The 20,330-nt window shown below is 50.2% G+C and overlaps 2 protein-coding genes across 5 annotated transcripts in view; both read left to right on the forward strand.

The window, feature by feature from the left end:
- DIXDC1 (DIX domain containing 1) overlaps nt 1–7,782 on the forward strand; it is a 56,034-nt gene extending 48,252 nt beyond the window's left edge. For all 4 annotated transcript variants that reach the window (XM_059719901.1, XM_006271356.4, XM_019490107.2 and 1 more), the window contains 4 exons: nt 658–724; nt 2,981–3,089; nt 3,671–3,779; nt 4,430–7,782. In XM_059719901.1, coding sequence (XP_059575884.1) covers nt 658–724; nt 2,981–3,089; nt 3,671–3,779; nt 4,430–4,510 — 366 coding nt within the window. In that variant the 3' untranslated portion in view covers nt 4,511–7,782. The remainder of the gene's footprint in view (nt 1–657; nt 725–2,980; nt 3,090–3,670; nt 3,780–4,429) is intronic.
- A 1,056-nt stretch (nt 7,783–8,838) lies between these two features.
- Nucleotides 8,839–20,298, forward strand: DLAT (dihydrolipoamide S-acetyltransferase). The gene is made up of 14 exons (XM_019490109.2): nt 8,839–9,075; nt 9,155–9,256; nt 9,349–9,473; nt 9,562–9,700; nt 11,040–11,166; nt 11,567–11,757; nt 13,921–14,074; nt 14,301–14,368; nt 15,406–15,507; nt 15,909–16,016; nt 16,632–16,747; nt 17,037–17,199; nt 17,380–17,516; nt 18,067–20,298. Exons 1-14 carry the CDS (start codon nt 8,854–8,856, stop codon nt 18,194–18,196), a joined length of 1,884 nt encoding a protein of 627 aa, XP_019345654.2. The 5' UTR covers nt 8,839–8,853; the 3' UTR covers nt 18,197–20,298.
- Nucleotides 20,299–20,330: the final 32 nt, after the last annotated feature.

The following is a 20,330-nucleotide window of genomic DNA, read 5'->3' on the forward strand; positions in this document are numbered from 1 at the left end:
GTCCCTTCACCTCTTTGTGCCTCTGTTTCCCCTTCTGCAGGCTGTGAGGGTTAAGTGGTTAATCTCAGCAGAGCGCTGCAAAGCTGCTGAGGGCCCCAAGCTGCTCCCTGGGCTCTGTCTTGCCGGCTGGCAGGAATTTGAAGCAGACACCTGCTGACCATATAGCTACACAGGGCTCGTCTGTCCTCCCCAGGAGCAGGAGCCACAGCAGTTGGGTTAATCAGCCCAGCCCATCTGTTGTTTTCTTGATGACCTTTTAATCAGAGAGTTGGTTTCATGCCTGCAAAAAGCGTGGCGAAGCAGTGCCTTGACTCTCTAGGACTCTCCATCCCCACAGAGCTTGCTGAACCTCAGTGAAGGGCCACAGATGGTGGCATGTTGTATCTCTGGGCTTTGGGGGAGGCTGTAGAAAACCTGAGCTCCTCACTTCAGTTGTATACATTGTAAAGTCCTGTGCGGGGGAGAGGGGGAATCTGAGTGAGAACCTGAGGACGCTGGGGGCCTGGGTGTGTTTGGTTGTTTGGGGTGTGCGTGTGCATGCACGTGTCTGTGTGTAGGAAGAAGGTGCCTTTTCACCAGGCTGCATGACAGCTCTCTCTTGGCGTCGGGAGGTCTTGGGGCCTGACCCCCCCCTCACTGTCTTGGCTGTCCCCCTAGGTTCGAGGGAAGTCGCCGGCAAGCAGAGCAGCCAATGAATATCGGGACTCCTGGCCTCCCAACTCCAGTGAGTGCATTTCATCCCACCCCTTCCTGGCTCAGAGGTTTTATGGACAGAGCCCACGGCCTGGACCCCCTGCAGCGAGACGGCAGAGGCCAAGCCCCGCTCTGTCCCCCACGTGGTGCTGTCCTCTCCTTCCTCGCTCCTTTGGCCACTTGCGTCAGCCTATATTGGAAGGGCTAGGGAGCCGGGGCCTTGTCTGCACCCTCTCCATGGGAGCTTGGTGGCCCCTGGGCACCACCACCACCACATACGTCATCATTAATAATAGTGGTTAATAGTTCTCTTGGAATCAAGAAAAGCCTGGTGTTATCCCAGGTGATCCCAGAGTCAGCATAGACAGTGTCAGCGGCGTGCCCTCTAGTGTCTGCAGTTAGCAGTGCCGGCTCCATTTCGTCTGCTCCCAGCCCTGGGGTCAGACCTCGCGCTTTGAGCTGCTCAAGTGTTGATGGGGTTAGTGCTAGCTGGAGTTTGGAGCAGTCACATGTTCAAGCAGGCAGGGGCCTGGAGGACTCCCTGCCTCCCCTCCCATTCTGGGCTTCCCTCCTGCCCCTTGGGGTTTCCCCCCTGCTCTGCCCCCAGGGCTCTCTCCCTTGCCCCCCACTCCCCCAGGTTGCTTTCAGCTGCCAATGCTATCCCGGGGGAGCAGGCAGGGAAGGAAAAACCCTTTTGCGTGATGCCCGCCACTGCTGCTGCCATCGGTGACCGCACTTCTCCGGGCTGAGCCCAGCTCAGAGATCAGTGATGTCAGTGGCAGCAGCTGGATTTGGGGGGGGCTCCCTTCCCTGCCTGCTCCCCTGGGACAGCATCAGCAGCCAAAAGTAAGCTGGGAGGGGAGCAGGAGCAGTGAGCGGGGATTTGGGGTGCAGGAGGGTGGGAGTGGCAAGCCCATTCTGGGGGAGCAGGGGGGCAGCCGGCCGATCAGGGCTGGGGGAGGGTGGGGGCGACAGGGCATAAGGCAGGGTGCAGTGGGCCTGATGTGGGCTAGCAAGGGAGTGGGGGCAAGTGGGGTTTTCCCACTAAGCCGTAGCCTTGAGTGGCTGCATGTCAGTGTAACACAAGCTGGGTAAAATGGATCAGAGATAATCTTAGGCTGGAGTGGCATAACTTTAAATGACCTAAAGGGTGCTTAAAAGTAGTTTCATGTGTTTAGTGTGGGCAATCTAGGAGTTAAGAGCTCCATGAGCCACTTAAAATGAATGTGTAACAAGGCCCTCAGTGGTTTAATGTATGCTGAATAATGCAGGAGTTTCTCACAGTGACTTGACCTGGCTGGGAGCAGCAGGGGTTCCCATCCCCCTTGCCTGGGGGCAGCTTGTCTGGGGTGCTGGCAGGTATAATGTGGAAAATGTTGGTAAAGGGTGAATGCGTTGATTGGCAGAGTGACCCGCGGGGGTGGGGGAGAGAAGGCGGGTCCCACCCTTTACCTGCACTGCAGTGCCCGGGCCCAGGAGAGCTTCTGCAGGGGATGGAGAAGGGAGCTGGGAGCAAAGGGATTATTGCTTCAAAGAAGCAGCCCCAGTTGGGTCCACTGAGGAGTCGCTGGGCTCCCTTTCCTCTTGGCGCTGAAGCTCCAGCTCCCAGAGCAGCCTCTGTGTCATGTGCCTGGTGCTGAGAACTACACCTCTTCCCCTCCTCCCAAAGTCCCCGCAGGCTCCATCTGCTATGCTGAAGCAGCCAGATTATATAGGCCCCAGCAGCCCCGGGCTCAAAAGGATTTGGTTGTGCAGAGCTCAGTGATGGTGCCAGGAACTTGCTAAACCAGCAACCTTGGGATGAGTGTCCAGATCTCTGGCTTGCTTGCTTTCTACCATAAAGGGCAAAGCCCAGAGACACACCCTGGGGCCTTTGGCACAGACACACCTGCATTGCAGAAATGGGGAGGGCAGGGGAGCAGCCAGAGGGAGAAAAGAGCAGCAGCTCACAAGATCCAACCCCTCCCTGCTCCATGCAGCAGGCGTGGGTGCAGGTTACATCTTTCTGAGCAAGTCACCCAAGGGAGCTGCTCTCGGGAATTCCTGCAGCCCAGCAGTGTTATCCTGCACCAGCGACCCCACGTTGTAGCACCTTGTTTTCTTGCACGAGGAAATTCCCCACCCTTTGCAGTGGGAGGGACTCCACCAGCACCGAGTGGGTCTTTCCCAAGTCTGTCTCCTCCGGTCCTGTTCGGAGAGGATGCTGAGAACACACTGGCATGAGGGGGTGGGAGGATGCCGTGCTCTTCCCAGGCAGCGGTGACACACTGTGTTTCTCTCTCTGCAGAACTGCCTCACTCTCACAGCACGCCCACGATGAGCAGCAGTGCCTGCACCAAAGTGCTCTACTTCACAGATCGCTCACTCACTCCCTTTATGGTCAACATACCAAAGAGGTGAGGCCCGGCTCTGCTGTGCTGATGTGGACACTAACGGAGTTGTGAGAGAGAGACACCAATTTCCTCTGTCCAGGGCAGGTTCAGCCACCAAACCACATTCCCCATCCCTTAATCTTATCTCATTGCACAGGGGAAGCAAGAACACAAAAACAGCCCAGAATTGTGCAAGTTTGTTGTTTTTGGCTGGAGATCCCTGAGCTGTCCCACGCCTGATGCATGTGTATTGAGTTTGTGCGTGTAAAGCCCCAGGCTTTAAGAGGATTCTAGTGGGCAGCAGCCAGGCAGTTTCGCCTTAGCAGGACATAAACCATGCCAGGCAGGACTCTGCCATCTGATGAAAAAGCAGCTCTTGGTGGCAGTACAAGTAGGAAACAAGGGTCACGAGGGGATTGTTTTCTGTAAATAAGAAACACCGTTCTGATCCCATGCTTCATGCTGTTGGAGGGGTGTCCTTGTGCTGTTGTCGAGTGAGTTGCTTGACAGCCAGGCATGTGCTAGTGACAGCTGCGTCTACACACCTGATCTTAATCCTGTGGCCCAACCTGCCGAGGAGGATAGCTTTGACTCTTATCTTGCAGGTTAGGTGAAGTGACTCTGAAGGACTTTAAGGCAGCTATTGATCGGGAAGGAACCCACCGGTACCACTTCAAAGCCCTGGATCCAGAGTTTGGCACGGTCAAGGAGGAGGTATGTGTGGCTGCGCAGTTGTGATCGTGGTTTGTATATGGGTATACCGCTGCAGCAGTGGCTTGGCCACGTCTGACACGTTCGGTTCCCAAGGGAGTGAAATCTCTGACTTGCGGCAGAGCAAACTCGTATTCCCAGAGCCACGGTTCAGGGGATTCCAGCCCCCGGGTAAAGAGCCAAAATGGGACTCTTTGTTTCATTCAGAGCGGTGACATGAATGTGATCACAGACGTGCCCCACTGGAGAGTAATGTACCCCATTGCAGGAACACATTTAAAGTGCATCAGTACCAGTCTCTCCAAAAACAGTGCTATCTAATGCTCTGAACCCAGGGTGGGATTCAGCAGGTTCCCCAGTTTTCATACTGACCCCCCATGGGACTTTATTTTCACTGTCATTAACCTGGGGATAATAGTCCTTGCTTTTCCCAGTGGGGTTGAGTAGGGGAAGCAGAACTGCTGCTTCTAAAGCCCTTTGGGAACATGACATCTTGTATAAGTGCCAGGTGATGTGTTGTTCTGTGATTTGTGTGGTGCAGTATGAGCTAGGAAGAAGCACTCAGCTCACGCTTCCTTCTGTGCTGCCCCTTGCCCAGGACAAAGAGATGCTCCAGCTCTGAAATGACCAGCTCCTCTCTGCTTTTTCTACAGGTTTTCCATGATGATGACATCATTCCTGGGTGGGAGGGGAAAATTGTGGCCTGGGTGGAAGAAGATAATGGGGAGAATTAACTAACTCCTAGGTGGTGTTATTGTGGGCACCTGTAAGTGGCTGCTATGTCCAGATACAATGACCAAAAAGAGCGTGAGCTGGGATGCGTCCAATGCAAGCTGCCAAAAGAGAGGACTTCTCTGCAAATGACGGGTAAAACAGGTTTTTGCGTGCGAGGAAGCCCGGCATCTCACTTTCCATGGCCAAATGCAGACAGTGGTGTGAGACTGAAATGACAGGTTTGTGGGAAGGAATCATCTTGCTTTGTGCTGTTGACAAAACCCGAAAGGCCTTAATGATGTGGTTCTCTCTTCCCCTGTCTCTGCATTCCCAAAATGCCTGCTGCTGTTTGACATCTGGACATGTCCACTCTGATCTCTGGCATACAGTATTACGTGAACCTGCACTCATGGCTAAGACATGAAGCTCTGCCCTTATGAACCAGAAGATGCTGCTAGATTCGACGTACCAGAGGGTGTGACCAGCCAAAGCCAGTCCCAGAGCGTGTGCTGAAGAGGCAGAATCCCCCCCCCAGAGAATTGCGTGGCTTCTTGCTCCAGGAACCTGGCATCACGGGGAGGGCATCTGCCAGGCAGCACAGCGTGCGATGCAAGGCAAAGACCAGCAAGGCTGCCCTTGTTCCCCAACACAGGCTTCTGCTTCCCAGACTTGCTTCTCCCGTTCTCCCTCCAACCTGTACTCGCCTCTGCGCTCGTCTGTGCTTCTTGCTTTATTGCCTTGGGAACAAAGGTGCTTCCTTACTGGCGATGGATTTTGTTTTGGGGGAGGGCGCAGGATCTGCCCTGGCTCTGGCACTTCTGCCTCTTCCTTCACTGCCCCCTTTTCCCTGCAGCTATCACCATTCCTGCACTGACCTTTCTCCAGCTAGGCAGACAGATCATGCCATCTACTCTCCCAGGAGACCCAGCAGGGCTGTTTCTTTCAGGACTAAGCGGTGGCACATTGGTGCATCCATGTGAACCTGGTGGTCACTGACTAGTTGGGCTATCAAGCAACTCACCAGTGGCAGGACAGATGTGAGCAGCAGCCCCATTCCTCTGCATGCCTTCTCCACTGGGGAGCTAGAAGCGGTTGGTTGGGAAGTCGTGCACCCCGAAGTCCCTTAGGGCTTCAGCTTTTTTCACTGCACTGCCAGACTCTGCCCTAACAAACATGTCAGGCAGCCAGACTTCTGCACAGCTGGCTGCAGCAGACGCTCCGGACTGATAAGGTCAAACAGTGAGCCAAGGCTTTGTTGGTTCACCTCTGGTACAGGGGCCTCACCCCCTTGGGGTGCGTGCGTCTGTGTCCTGCGTGGGAGGCTGGGACATGAAGGAAACCTGGGTTTGTTGTTTTATATTAACGTGTCCTTTTGTAAACTCGTTCCTGTTTTTTGGAATTATTTTGTACCAGTTTACATTGTTGTCTGAGGACTGTGTCTATTTTTATACCCGTGCAAGTACCTTCTGGATATTTCCACACTTACTGTACTGTATTTTACTCATTTTCTAGAGGACACTGAGATGTTTTACAGGCTCCTGTTGGTACCACACAGTGGGCTCCATAACTAGCTTTATTTTACTATGAAAGTCCAACTAGTCCCTAATGTTTTTGTACTTCACCAGTTGCTGTACACACAGCAACGGCGTTTCATTTATCACGTCGCTCCCTCGACATATGGGACAAGCTTGGATGCCTTTCTGCCCTGCTCCCGCACTGATAGGACACGAGTCGGCTGTTAGGCCATTGTTGCTCTGTACAGTTTCGTAGGGTGATTTACACAAACGCTTTCTTGCCACAAACAGCAGTCACGTCATCAGAATTTGGGAACGTTCATTGGTAGGAGGAAAACCAGGTCTGTCCTGGAAAGGAATAGGTTCACTTCCTCCTGGGAAATCAGCCGTTTCTCTTTTGCATGAATCTTCGTGGATTGCTATAAGACAGCATGGGGTTATCGGACTGAAATTCATTGTTGTATTTCAATTGCAATTGATCTTGAATGTCTCTTTATTCAAGTTTTACTTGACCCTTTTATTTCTGTGAGAGTTGGATGCTTAGGTAGCACTTACCTATTTTATACTGGCAACAGAGACAGTAATTGTTCATAGGCCTCCATACACGGACCCTAGAAACCCTTTGCGCTGCTCGGAAATGAGCAGTGTTCGAGTCGCATTCTGGAGGACCAGATATCAGATGCAGTCAAGCCTTTCACCTGCGGTCTAGCTCAGGAGTGACCCACCGTTACCACCCTAGCCGTGGCTGGTGGGTGCTCGAAGAGGAGAGAGTTGGGAATCTCAGTCTGGTTCCTCGTGGGCGGCTGTCTAGATCACTAACAGTGGTTATGACGGCTGTCTTTATTCCCTGTTGGCAGTCCCAAGAGAGACCCAGGGCTGAATCAGGCTGGAGACAGTTACTCTCTCGCGTTCCCGTCAGGACCCTTAGGGCTGGGGTAGCACAGCGAGGGGACCTCGCACTGCTGCTGGTCGTGCAGGTCCTGGGAGAGGTGATTTTATTCTTTCCACCTGTCCCCCAGACAGCTTTGACATGCCTTGCCAGCTTTGATGTCCGCAACAGGTGACTTCTGAGTTCAAACCCCTTAGTTATTGGCATCCTGCTTGTGGGTGACCCAAAAAAAATCACTGGGAGTTAGCTGTATGAAGTCAAGAGCAGACATATTAGTACTTCTGACATGGAGCCTAAAGGCTAGGATTATGCCTCGTTCTCCACCCTTACAGAGGCTGTAACGTGTCTAAGTCCAGTTCAGCTGGTTCCTGCAATGACTTTGCAGTTGTCTCGGGGTTTCCAGTCTTTGAACTGGAAGGGACCCAAGGTAAGCCTCCCAAACCGCAGCCTTTCATAACACCATGGGCAAACAATAGTAGAAATGCCTGGGCAGGACTCATCCCTGCTACAAGACTGACTTTGGTGATTTTTATTCCTGATTTAGACCAGGGTACATGGGATCAGACTCAGGCCCTTGGACCTGAATTTGAAATGTTTTCCTTTGCTTCTATGTTTATTTCTGCCCTTTCTTCAAAGCTGCTTTCTGGTTTCCTCAAGACCGTAAGTTGATTATTTAACATATGTGCTATATGTAAAGTTCTATTTTCATAGAAACGACGAAGTTTGCATTCATTGCTTTTTAAAAGGACCGTTCTTCTCAGCCTCCCTGCCCAACAGCGCTGAGGACTGAGCTTTACCTGTACATCAAAGACCTCAGCCTATCTGACTTGGATGTATTCTGGATTTGTGGACCAAGAAAAAATAATCTCAATAAACTGAAGTTTGCAAACCGAGTCTCATGCATCCTTTTGGGGGGGGGGGGGGGAAGTGTTTCAGGGTGTTTTTAAGCCTCCCTCAGAGGCACTGGGTGGGGATCCACGAGAGCCACTTCCACCTGGTCATCCCTGGTACCGCTCTGAGCTCCCCAATCGACGAAAAAGCCCAAGTGCGCAAAGATAAAGATACGGACACCGCTTTTCTCACATGAAAGACGAGGCATTGGGTGTTGGCTCCTGGGGTGGTGACTGGGGTGGACCAACGCTTCTGCTGAGACCAAACCCAGGCGTTCCCGGCCACACGATCTCGCCTCTGCTCCGGGTCAGACCCAGGGCGGGCTCAGGGCCAGGGAAGAATATTACCCCCGGGCCAGACCGGCTGCGTCTACCGGACACGCTATGCTGTGCAATGCACCTTAAAGCGTCACCGTCTGCGTGTGCGGGCCACGACTAGTCTACCACGCAATAAATGGACTGCCCATGTCAGCCAGTAGCCCATTTACTGCGCAGTGAGGCCACGTGGCACTAAACTGATGACCTGCATACAGACCATTTACTGCGCACTAAAGCCACACGGCACTAAATAGATGACCCACATACAGACCATTTACTGCGCACTAAAGCCACGCGGCACTAAACTGATGACCTGCATACAGACCATTTACTGCGCACTAAAGCGATGTGGCACTAAATAGATGACCCACATACAGACCATTTACTGCGCACTAAAGCCACGCGGCACTAAATAGATAACCCACATACAGACCATTTACTGCGCACTAAAGCCATGCGGCACTAAATAGATGATCCGCATACAGTCCACTTACTGCGCACTAAAGCGGAGCGGCACTAAACTGATAACCCACGTATTTACTGCGCAGTGAAGCCACGCGGCATGACCCGAACGTGCCCGGAGGCGCGGGCTGCTGCGCAGCTGGCAGGCAGGCGAGCGCTCGCGAGGGAAGCCCCGCCCCCGATCCCCCCCCCCTCCCCCGCGTCGCTTTGCGGCGCGCTTGGCGGCGCGTTGCGACAGTGTCGCGCCGGTCGGGCGGGCGGGCGGGCGGCGCGGAGGTCAGGGCGGGGGGATGTGGCGGATGGTGTGGCGGCGCGTGGCGGCGGGGGCGGCGCGGCCGGGCCGGGGCCGGCGGGCGCTGAGCGGGGGCGGCCCCGGGGCCCTGCGGCCGCCGCCCCCCGCCTGGGCCCGCCGCGCCCCGGGGTTGCTGTCGCCGCCGGTGCCGGGGCTGGTGCCGGGCCTGGCCTGGCCGCGCGCCCCGCGCCGCTGCTGCAGCCTGCCCCCGCACCAGAAGGTGAGTGCGGGCCGGCCCCCCCTCCCTCCTCTCCCTCCTTCCCCTCCCCCTCCACCGTGCTAACCGCAGCCCCTGGCAGGTGGCGTTGCCGGCGCTGTCGCCCACCATGCAGATGGGCACCATCGCGCGCTGGGAGAAGAAGGAGGGTGACAAGATCCGCGAGGGCGAGCTCATCGCCGAGGTACCCCCGAGCCGCCGTCTCCAAACGCGGCGCCCTCGCCGCCGCCGCGCGCTGGGACGCGGCGCTAACGGGGCGATTCTCTCTCTGCCGAGGTGGAGACGGACAAAGCCACGGTGGGGTTCGAGATCCTGGACGAGTGTTACCTGGCCAAGATCCTGGTGGCGGAGGGGGCCAGAGACGTCCCTATCGGCACCGTAATATGCATCACCGTTGAGAAGTGAGGGGCCGGTGGCGAGTCGAGGGAGCGGGCAGGCGTCCGGGACGAAAGCATCGGGTTCACGGCGCCTTCCTGCTCCCTTTTCCAGGCCTGAGTTTGTTGATGCCTTTAAAAATTATGCCTTGGATGCCGCCCCGGCCTCCGCCCCTTCGGCTGCCGCGCCGCCACCGCCGCCAGCTCAGCCTTCGGCTCAGGCCCCGGGAAGCTCCTACCCTCCTCACATGCAAGTAAGAGCCGTTCTCTGCCGCTTTTCGACATCTCGTTGTCTGCCTGCGAGGACACGTTTGGCTCCTGGGCGCCGTTGCGTAGGGGCAGGCCGTGGCGGCTGTTTCTGGTGTCAGCCGCGCGCTGCGGGATCCCGAGGAGCTGCCCTTTGAGGCGTTTTACGTCGATCCCCGTATCGGCGAAGGAAGGAGGATCCACGCTCTCTGCCGGGCTCCTGCGTCGATGTGATTCTCTTTGTTAGGAGGCTTTGATGTAGACTGGCCAAATGTGGCTGCTTAGATGGCTTTTTAGCAACACAAAACAGGACTAAGGTTATGGCACCGAGCAGGTTTTTGCTGCGATGGGGGAATAAGGTTTAAATTCACCTGCCGGGATTAGACTAGGGTGGGTTAAAACGAGCTGCGCTTGAGGGTTGTTGCTTTCCGGCTGAGGTATTTCTGCGTTGGCATACCCCGTGCCTGTCTCTTGGTTACTTGTGCAGCCCCCATTGCCGATAAACCGGATCCTCATTACCCCCTGCTCGAACACGAGCTTTTTCCTATCTGCCTTGTACCGAGGAGGTGCCGAGTGACCCAAGGGACATGTCTGAGAGGTCGCAGGAAGGTGGTGGTGGAGCAGGGATCTGAGCCCACTTGAATCCCAGTTGTGCTTCTTTCCTATTGCTTTCTTCTCGATTGGTGTGGCTGAATGTCGGTTCTTCAACAAGTACTGCTGTGACACGGGGGAAGTGATGCTTGTCGTGTAAACGGCATTATTGTAACGTGCGTTTCTTAAGCGCTCGTCGCTGCATTGTCGGCATGTACTCGGTTTGGGGCTGAAACGTGTAGCTTCTAGCGGGAGTTCGGGCTCTTCCCATTTGTCACGTTCCAGACGGGTGAGGACCCTGACCCCACTGGAAATCTGATTCCTCCTGTGTCCTTGGTTCTCCTTGCTGTGACCTTGGGCAGGTCGTTCCAAACTGCATTGGTTTTATCCCCCACTTTCTATTTAGCACTTCCTGTCTGTGGGATCTTGTAGTTGTGAGATGTTCTTATGTATTAATTGCTTCAAGCAAAAAAAGCAGAATTCCAGCAAGGCAACAGGGAGATCCTTTGATTTATTTTTTTATTTTATTTTTATTTTTTTTTTGCCTCTGGAGTGCCTTCCTTAGTGCAGGCCTTGTTAAAAGAAGCCAACTAGAGATGCAACCTCTCCCTGCCGTCTTGAGGCAGTCAGGCTGTAGAAAGTGGTGGTACCGTAGCCTTAGTACAGGTTGGCTTGTGTCAGGGTTGGAGTTGTGTTCCCATGCCTGTAGGCTTGCAAAGGTCTGGTGTGATGCACATGTTTTCTTTACCTCTGTAGATCGTCCTTCCTGCTCTGTCGCCTACAATGACGATGGGCACAGTTCAGAGATGGGAGAAGAAGGTTGGTGAGAAGCTGAGCGAAGGAGACTTACTGGCAGAAATTGAGACAGATAAAGCCACGATAGGTGAGCAGCCCCCAGGAGCAAGAGAGACCTCACTTTCAAAGGAGAGTGATCCAAGGTAGAGCTTCGCACCAGACCGTTCTCTTTCAGCATTGCAGGACTGGAGGCCATGCCCTGTCCTAAAATAAGCAATTTAAAGTTATTTCTGTTGTGGCTGTCAGTGATGGAGTGGATAGTAGTAGATCCCAACTCATCAGCCTTTTTGTGTTGGACCTTATAATACATGGAGACCTCTCCCCAGTCGGTCTTTTTCTAAAAAAGACTGTTTCCAGATCTGCCAAATGGCAGAGGCAGATCCTGGTGGGAGTTATCAGCTTTGTGTCGCCCTGGTGAGATTGAGGCACCTGTTTCTCATTGTTTTAACCGTCTCCACTATTCAGCAAACACTTTTTTTTCCTTGCAGGCTTTGAGGTGCAGGAAGAAGGGTATCTGGCAAAAATTCTAGTGGCTGAAGGAACAAGGGATGTGCCGTTAGGAACCCCACTCTGCATCATTGTGGAGAAGGAGTCTGATATCCCAGCATTTGCTGACTATAGGGAGACTGGAATAGTTGACATCAAGCCACAAGCACCAATACAGCCTGCTCCCTCACCAGTAAGAACAGCCTTTGATGAGGAAGTGTGGTTGGGAGGAGCCATTCAATTAGATTCATTTGCTGTGAATAACTTTGCGGGTTGGAGGTTTGTGAACTCTTAACTCCAATTATCTTTGTGCTGTCGTGAATTTAAGGATAATGTGAGCACTGGAGATGGATGCAATCTCTCAGTTGCTCTGTGCAGTCCATCCTCCAGGAAATGGAGCAAATTGCTCCATATGGCCTCTTTTCTGGGCCCCCACCGATTCTAGTACTAAATACTCCAAATGGTGGGGCTACAAATTGCTTACTTACACCTTCCTCAGAAGGATGGTTTCCAAGGCTAATCTGTTTCCCTCTCAGGGAGGCTCTTGCTATTTGGATTCTTTTTTCTTAATTTCATCTGTTTTCATATCCTTCTGCACTCTTTTAAATTCCTCTCCATTATATCTAGTGACTGTAATTGTTGCTTTTGTCAAGCTTACTTCTGTCAGTCTCTCCAGGTCCGTGAATCCCCTTCAACTTTTTACTGTTTTTACTGATTTTTTTTCCGTATGACATTTTAGGATTACAGCATTCATAGATTAATATCTAAATTTGATAACCTTTCAGCTGCTTCAGGGGTAGTTGCACGGATTGATTTTTATAAATGATCTAATTGGGCAGTCATTCATAATGTGTTTCATAATTTCATAGTAGGATCGGAAGGGACCTGAGCAGATCATCAAATCTGACCCCCTGCCATGGGCAGGAAAGAATGCTGGGGTCAGACAACCCCGGCTAAGTGATTATCCAACCTCCTTTTGAAAAGCCCCAAGGTAGGAGCGAGCACCACTTCCCTTGGAAGTTGCTTCCAGCTCCTAGCCGCCCTGACTGTGAAGTAGCGCCTCCTGATACCTAGCTTGAATCTACTCTTGGTCAACTCATGAACGTTATTCCCCATTACTTTTGGTAGTGCTAGGGGGGAACGGGGACTCTCCCATAGCCTACTGGTCCCCCTTGGCCAGTTCGTAGACGGCCACCAGATCCCCTCAGCCTTCTCTTGTGGAGGCTGAACAGGTTCAGGTAACATAGCCTCTCCTTGTAAGGCCTGCCTTGCTGCCCCCAATCATGCGAGTGGCCCTCCTCTGGACCCTCTCAATGCTGCCCACATCCCTTCTGAAGTGCGGCGCCCAAAACTGGACGCCGTACTCCAACTGAGGCCTGACCAGTGTCACATAGAGGGGGGAGATCACCTCCCTGGACCTGCTCATGATGCATCTGTGGGTGCATGACAAGGTGCAGTTAGCCTTCCTTTGGCAGCCCATGTTCATTTTGGAATCAGTAATGACTCCAAGATCCTTTTCTGCCTCTGTGCTGGCTAGAAGGGAGTTCCCCACCCTGTAGGTATGCTGCTGGTTCTTCCTCCCCAGGTGCAGCACCTTGCACTTGTCAGTATTCCCATCCTGTTCTCATCCGCCCACCCCTGTAACCTGTCTAGATCTAGTTGCAGCCTGTCCCTCGTTCAGCATGCCCACTTCTCCCCACATATTATTGTCATCCGCGAATTTGACCAGGGTGCTTTTCACCCCCTTGTCCAAGTTGCTGATGAAGATGTTGAACAGTGTGGGCCTGAGGACTGAGCCCTGGGGGACCCCACTGCCCACATCCCTCCAGGTCGAAAATGACCCGTCCACCACCACTCTCCGGATGCGGCCCTCAAGCCAATTAGTGGCCTATCTGACTGTGTAGGCATCGACACCACAGTCGCTTAATTTCTTAATGAGAATGGGGTGAGGGACAGTGTCAAAGCCCTTCCTAAAGTCCAGAAAGACTACGTCCACCGCTACCCCTGCATCTAAGGATTTTGTGACTTGGTCATAGTAGGCCACCGGGTTGGTCTGACAGGACCTGCCTCAAATGAACCCATGTTGGTTGCCCCTGAGCATAGTCTCCTCTGCTGGTCCCTCGCAGATGTGCTCCTGGATAATTTTCTTAAAGAGCTTTCTCATCTTAAAAATTGCACCACAGTTGCAACCCAGGCTCTGTTTGATTTTCCATTTATGGAGTAGGCATCTGCATTTTCCATGAAGTAATCAGATGCCTCTGTCCTCTTCACGTGTTGAATGCTGTAGTGAAGCTACGTTGAGGTGTTAGCTAAGTGCCTGTGAAGCTGATGGTTTTGTGTGACCTGTTCTTTTAAGATGGCAGCAGCTCCTGCTCTGGCCCAGCCTGTTGCTCCTTCGTCTCCAGCAGCATCTGCACCTGTGGCTGCTGCGCGTGGAGGACGGGTGATAGCTAGCCCCCTGGCAAAGAAACTGGCAGAAGAAAGAGGAATTGACCTTGCGCAGGTGAAAGGTTAGTTTTTCCTCCCATTGCTTTTGTCACCCAGGTGTTTGCCCTGCTTAAATATGTGGTTAGGTGTCCCTTCCCTCCCACTGTGCTGGAGATGTGTTTAAAACAAAAATCAGAGCCCGGCATCCAATGTCTGTGCTGAGCAATGCGGTCAGAATGGTCATTTTAACTTCTTCCCCAATGGGATGTTGCTTAAAATCCTCTTGTGTTTCCCTTGTCTCTTCACCAGGTACTGGACCAGATGGTAGAATCACAAAGAAAGATGTTGAGTCATTCGTGCCTCCAAAGGTTGCTCCTGTGAGTAGAATTTGCATTTGTGAGAATGTAGCAACATTATTGATCTTATAATAGTTAGTGCAGTGGAATCTATTGAAAGCTGTTGATAGCTATAACTGTCACTTGAAGGACGGGTCTCTGGAGAAGATTGACATTTGTGATTGTGTTGATGGCTGCACGGTTCTGAAGTCGGATCTGAAAGTGCTGAGGAACCAACATCTGTAGGATTTCAAAAGCATGAAGCAAGGTGGTTTCTTAACTTGCTTGTGCAATGCAACACCAGTGTGACAAGTTTTCTCTCCAGGTGTTTATATATTTCCTCATCACTGTGGCTTCAGAGCACCTTATGATGGTGTGCAACTGCAGTTGAATTAATGCAGCCAAGGAGAAACAGTTCAGAGAAAAGGCATGACTTTAAACTGAAAGTATGGTGCAGTCAGCCCCACTTAGTCCTTGTCAGTAGAGTTTGACCTTGCCTTCCATTCCAGCACATAGTAATATGTATTTATAGAGCAACTGCCTCCCCCCCACACCCTCCAGGCACAAACCCCACTGAAACAAGATACTCCCATTGGGGAGGGGATGAGAGAACCAATATCAGTCATGTTGCTCAAGGCATTACTTGAAGCCACTAATTCCTCTGATGAAATTCTCTCCAGCTAAATCAGAGTAGGCTTTGCCTGTCACAATAGGCTCTCCACAATAGGCTTTGCCTATCACTAACATATTGCCCATCTTCCTTGGACTATATGTGTGCATGTGTACAGTTTTAACATGGCCCCAAACTGCACATTCTGGTAGGCTATTACTGAGACCTTAACCTTGGGGTTGGAAATCTTTGAGGAAGAAAGGGTAGGAAGTGCCCTCTGCTTACTAGGAAGGGAGGGATGGGAACTAGAAGAAGCAATGACAGTGTCTCAATACTCTTATTTTCCACACAGTAGTATTCAGGAAAGTTGTCCTCAGTGCTGAGATTTGCTTCCGATGTTGATTTGTCCTCCCAACGCCCGAGCTGATGTTCAAGCAATGATTGATTGTCTGTGTCTCCTTGCCTCCAGGCCCCGGAAGCAGTAGCAGCTCCCGCAGCTGCTGCAGTTCCGACTGTGGCAGCACCTCCCACAGGGGTCTTCACGGATATCCCTCTCAGCAATGTCCGGAGGGTAAGAAGCTTGCTTTCTCATTTTGTCTTTGGGCGTGCAAGTGTATCCAGAAATACAGCACTGATCATTGGGGGTTAGAGCTTCTTGGAAATCCTTTTGATTCCCCAAGTCTAACATCTATCTCAGACTGCCAGAACTTTAAGCTTTCCCGTTGTCCCTACTTCTCTGTCCATTTCTTTCCTCTGTCTCACAAAAGCCTAGAACAGAGGTATACGTCCTAGTTGATTAAAACTACAGAATCCTTGGATTCACCTGTGGACTATTGTCTGATGCTTAGTGGCCTTTAGAAAGAGCGTGGGAGGTATTTGGGACTGCCAGGACAGCTCTGCTTCTGCTGTGTCTGGGAACTTGTTTTGCAAAGTGTGTTGTGCTGTAATGACTTCCTGTTTGCTTTCCTTAAGGTCATTGCTCAGCGTCTCATGCAGTCCAAACAAACAATACCTCACTACTATCTCTCCATTGATGTAAACATGGGAGAAATATTGGTGCTCAGAAAAGAACTCAATCAGGTAAAAACCTCTGGGGGGTTGTGGTGTGGGTGTGAGCGATGGGCCACCTGCTGATCAGCTGCTATTACAAGACTCCTGGGCTGTTCTTTGGTGATGTGCCAGCTTGGCTTGGAAAGCATAGCCTCCTTGCACAGCTGGCATGCGCTGCTCCTTCTCACCAGTTCTGGAACTTTTTTATGGCAGAGTGGAAAAGGTCTCATTCAGAAGCTGCCTGCTGCATGCTTTGACTTTCTCAAGCTTGTGCTGTGCTCCAGCCATGCATCACTTGGGCCTCAGTGAGATAGTAGGGTAAATAGCGAGGACCTACATGTAAACAAACCTTAAGTGAAAATAAAATGTGCCCCCAGTGTGAATGCGGAGTGGAAGGAAGGGAGTGAGTGCAGCTGTCTTAAGCCCACGTAATGCTTTCCAATGTTCCTGCTTCATACAGCTGTGCCAAATCAACTGTGACAGAGCTACAGAGTGGGTGGAAACAGCAGCATCTCTCTGAGATATTCTGCCTTTAAATGCAATGCTGCAGGGCAGCAAGCGTGCAGGCTAATTTGGTTTTTACAGTGACAAGTTCATTTTTCTGGTAAATTGCTGACATTTCAATCCTCTGTATGATCTGTGCAGGAGGTTGTGAAGGATGTTAAGCTTTCTGTCAATGACTTCATCATTAAAGCTTCAGCTCTGGCATGTTTGAAGGTGCCTGAAGCAAATTCCTCATGGATGGACACAGTTATTAGGCAGTAAGTACATGGTTCAAGCAACTGTATTTTTTGTTCTTTTTTTACTTTCAGTATGATGTTAACAGGGAAATCAGGGTGATTGCTCACTGCTGATGGGAATGGGAACAGCTTATGTTTAAGGGGCTAGCACTGTTGTTTTAAACTGTCTTTTTGAAATGCCTTTGTGAGTAAGGCCTAGGTGGTAGACTTTCAGGCAGGAAGAGTGGCTGTTAACTTAGAGTGGCAGTGGCACTTCCTTCTGTGTATCCTGCTAGAGTGAACCAGGCTCTGTCCCCATTGTGTCTTGCAGAAATCATGTAGTGGATGTTAGCATTGCAGTGAGTACTCCTGCTGGGCTCATAACCCCCATTGTGTTCAATGCGCACATAAAGGGACTGGCTTCTATTAATAAAGATGTTGTTTCTTTGGCAACTAAAGCACGAGAAGGTAAACTTCAGCCACATGAATTTCAGGTGAGGAACCCAGAGTGTTTGTAACAACTGCAGCTCTGATTGTGTTCCTGATATAGGAAATTGTTTGCAGTTTTTCTTGTGTGACTTAAGAACTGACCTGTCTATTCCTTGATGCGCTTAAAGCTATATGAAATGACCTCTCCAAAGTTCTGTATATTAACATGCACTTATGTCTTCTAGGGAGGCACTTTCACAGTTTCCAATTTAGGAATGTATGGGATTAAGAATTTCTCTGCCATAATCAACCCACCGCAAGCTTGTATTCTGGCAGTTGGTACATCGGAGAAAAGGCTGGTGCCAGCAGATAATGAGAAAGGGTAAGCATTAATTTAAAAGCTTAGACATTAAGATCTCACATTCCATTGACATTGGAATAACTATCAGTGTCCAACCGCCCCATTGGATGACCAGTGCTTTGCAGTGTCTGTGCCACTCTTGCTATGGGTTAGTTGTCAAATTAGAGTACGGTTATATGACTTAAATGCTCGTTCCCACGAAAGGTCCCGTGGGTGGTGATCTTCCTGCCCTGCATATATATTACCGAGAGCATGAGCTGGCAGACCCAGAGTGAGGTTTTACTGTAACTAGGTCTGCGTTTGTTTAAATAATCTGATCTGTGTGTTCCAAAAGAACACCAAAAGGTGCTGCTAACTTGTAGGAAAGGAGATGTATGATCTGCTTTGTCATGTAGATCACTTATTACCGGCCTTTGGAGAGGTGTGAATGTAGAACTGAGCACTAGAGTATTAACGCCCTTTGGTATTTGAGGTAGAAGTCCTGGGTGTTGGATCAGTGTTGCTGGTAAGCAGGTGTCCACTAGTTGATTTTGCAGAGTACCAAATCTTGGGACTCCCTTTCTTTCCCCAGATTTGACGTGGCCAGCATGATGTCGGTAACGCTTAGTTGTGATCACCGAGTTGTGGATGGAGCAGTCGGAGCCCAGTGGCTTGCTGAGTTCAAGAAGTTCCTTGAAAAGCCAACAACCATGCTGCTATAATCTGACCATGCAACCAAGACTTTCCTAGGCCACATTCATTTCTAAATGAGCTATTTATATTTCAGTGTTTAGACTCCTCTTAAACAAATTTCCTTTTTTATTTTAAATATATATATATATATATATATATTCACTGGTAATTTTTATTACCAGTCTGTACAGATAAATAGTTTGCAAAAAGGCTTTACAAAGCAATGGAGCAACGCTGTATTTTATACAGTCAATGATCTTGCAAACTTCTTTCCAAAAAGGTCAAGTGTCCTGGATTTAAAATTATGTGAGCAGGGTATGCTTTGTTATATCCTCCTAATTGAGGGGGAAAGTGGTGGGAACATGCCCAGTTAATTGGTGATCTCTTGTGTTCTCAAAAATAGGAGACCTAGATCTGTTCACAGGAGTCCCTAGAAGCTGAAATCTACAGCCTATTACAAAAGTGTGTTCCACTGGTGGTCTGTTCTCCTGCTAATATTAGTGAGGGCAGCAGGTGCGCTGCGGGAGGAATAGACCTCTTGGAATAACTTCTCACAGGGTGAAGTGTTTTGCATTTCAAAGGCTCTTGGGAGTTCAGCACTGGTTCAGATTTTACCAGCTACATGGACCCTTTAAGGCAAACAGAAACTGTACAGTCATCTCTTTTAAGTGCTACGGAGAATGTGCCCCCTTTGGATTTTAACTCGTATGCATTTTTATATGAACTCCATTGTCTTAAATGGCTTTCCCATTGCTTAGTTCCCAATATATTCTGTTGCAGTGGAAATGCTTGTTTTGCCTAAGGGTCAGGAGAAATGTGTGTTGAAATGTGTATTGACACATGCAATTGGGCCATCAGGAATAATTTACATGACAGCTTGGAGGTCTGAAAAGTGATTTTCGGGTGTCCTTGATGTGGGAAGCTTTAAGACTAGGAGAAGAGTCAGGTAGTGCTGTTGTGACATGGAATGTCTCTTGTCCCGGCATCAGGAAACTGCAGAATGTGCTGTCTGTGTATATTTTGTATGTAAACGGCTTTAAATGGTTCTCCATTGGGCTTGTGTTCAAATACACTAATCACTGGGTCCTGCAAAGGGGGGCAGGGTGCATCGGTGAACACACCTAAATTCCACTTTCCAAATAGAAATGTTAATGTAAAGAGAAGGATTGTAGAGTTGATCAGCGACATGACCAGTAGGAAAAATTTGAATAAGAGGGAGAAGCTGACCTGATCCCTTCCACACTGCATTAAGTGCTGTCTCCTCCAGTGTTGTGCTACAGAATCCACAAAACATAATGCTGAAAGAATATTTTGTGGAAATTAAATATTTTTGTGACCACTATTTAATGTTCTACTCAGTTAATTGCAGTGATGCCTAATTTTATTGGTTGGGTTTAAAAAAAACCAACCCAAACCCATGTGATTGCAATTAAGTTTAATAATGATTTAATTATCCCTGTTCCAGACTCTAGTGAACCTGTGAGTTCCATTAAATGTTTGGAATTGGCAGACTACTAAGAATTGTTTCAGTGCTTTTTTCTGTTCATTCATGCATGTAGCTTACCTCCCCTGCTCTAATGCTCACACTGTCAAAACCGTTGTCCTGCTCTGGTTTGATGGACACAACTTATATTATTAACCTTTAACTTCCAGTTCTTAGTGGGCAGTGCAGTCTCTGACAAAGCATTGTCGGGTAGCGCTAGACTGATTTGCTTCAGACTCCAGTGCTAGACTTTGCATGATTCGCCTGCTCTTTAAAATGTCTGCGTAAGGAACTTCTGGACACTTTCATTACCCTCTTCCTTGTAATCCGAACATTAACCAACCCAGGAGCTCGCTAAGGGAGGACAGTTCCAGCAGATGCCCAACTGGGAAGCTTGCTGGCAGAACAGAATGGTCCATTCAAGTATATGAGTATCCCTGGCTTCGGGTTGCGTGCAGCATTCGGTGGTTCCCTATCCACCCTGCAAATGAGGCAGCTCAGAGTAAAGCCTTTTTTCTCATTCGGAATTCTTAATTAAGTATAGAAAATAAAATGCAGTTGTTAGATGCAATCTAATTGTCTCAGAACAAAAGGGGAGGAAAGTTAGGAGTAAACAGCTGTTCAAATTAAATACAATGATACCTTTAACTTGTGTGTTCCATTTTCTAATCTGATTTTAA

Source organism: Alligator mississippiensis, chromosome 16 (assembly GCF_030867095.1).
Source record: "Alligator mississippiensis isolate rAllMis1 chromosome 16, rAllMis1, whole genome shotgun sequence".
Taxonomy (NCBI): Eukaryota; Metazoa; Chordata; order Crocodylia; family Alligatoridae; genus Alligator; species Alligator mississippiensis.

Coding starts and splice junctions, on each gene's coding strand:
- DLAT (XM_019490109.2), top strand. CDS start 8,854: ATGTGGCGGATGGTGTGGCGGCGCGTGGCGGCGGGGGCGGCGCGGCCG. Junction 9,076..9,154: donor GCCTGCCCCCGCACCAGAAG/GTGAGTGCGGGC, acceptor AGCCCCTGGCAG/GTGGCGTTGCCGGCGCTGTC. Junction 17,517..18,066: donor CCAGCAGATAATGAGAAAGG/GTAAGCATTAAT, acceptor TTCTTTCCCCAG/ATTTGACGTGGCCAGCATGA.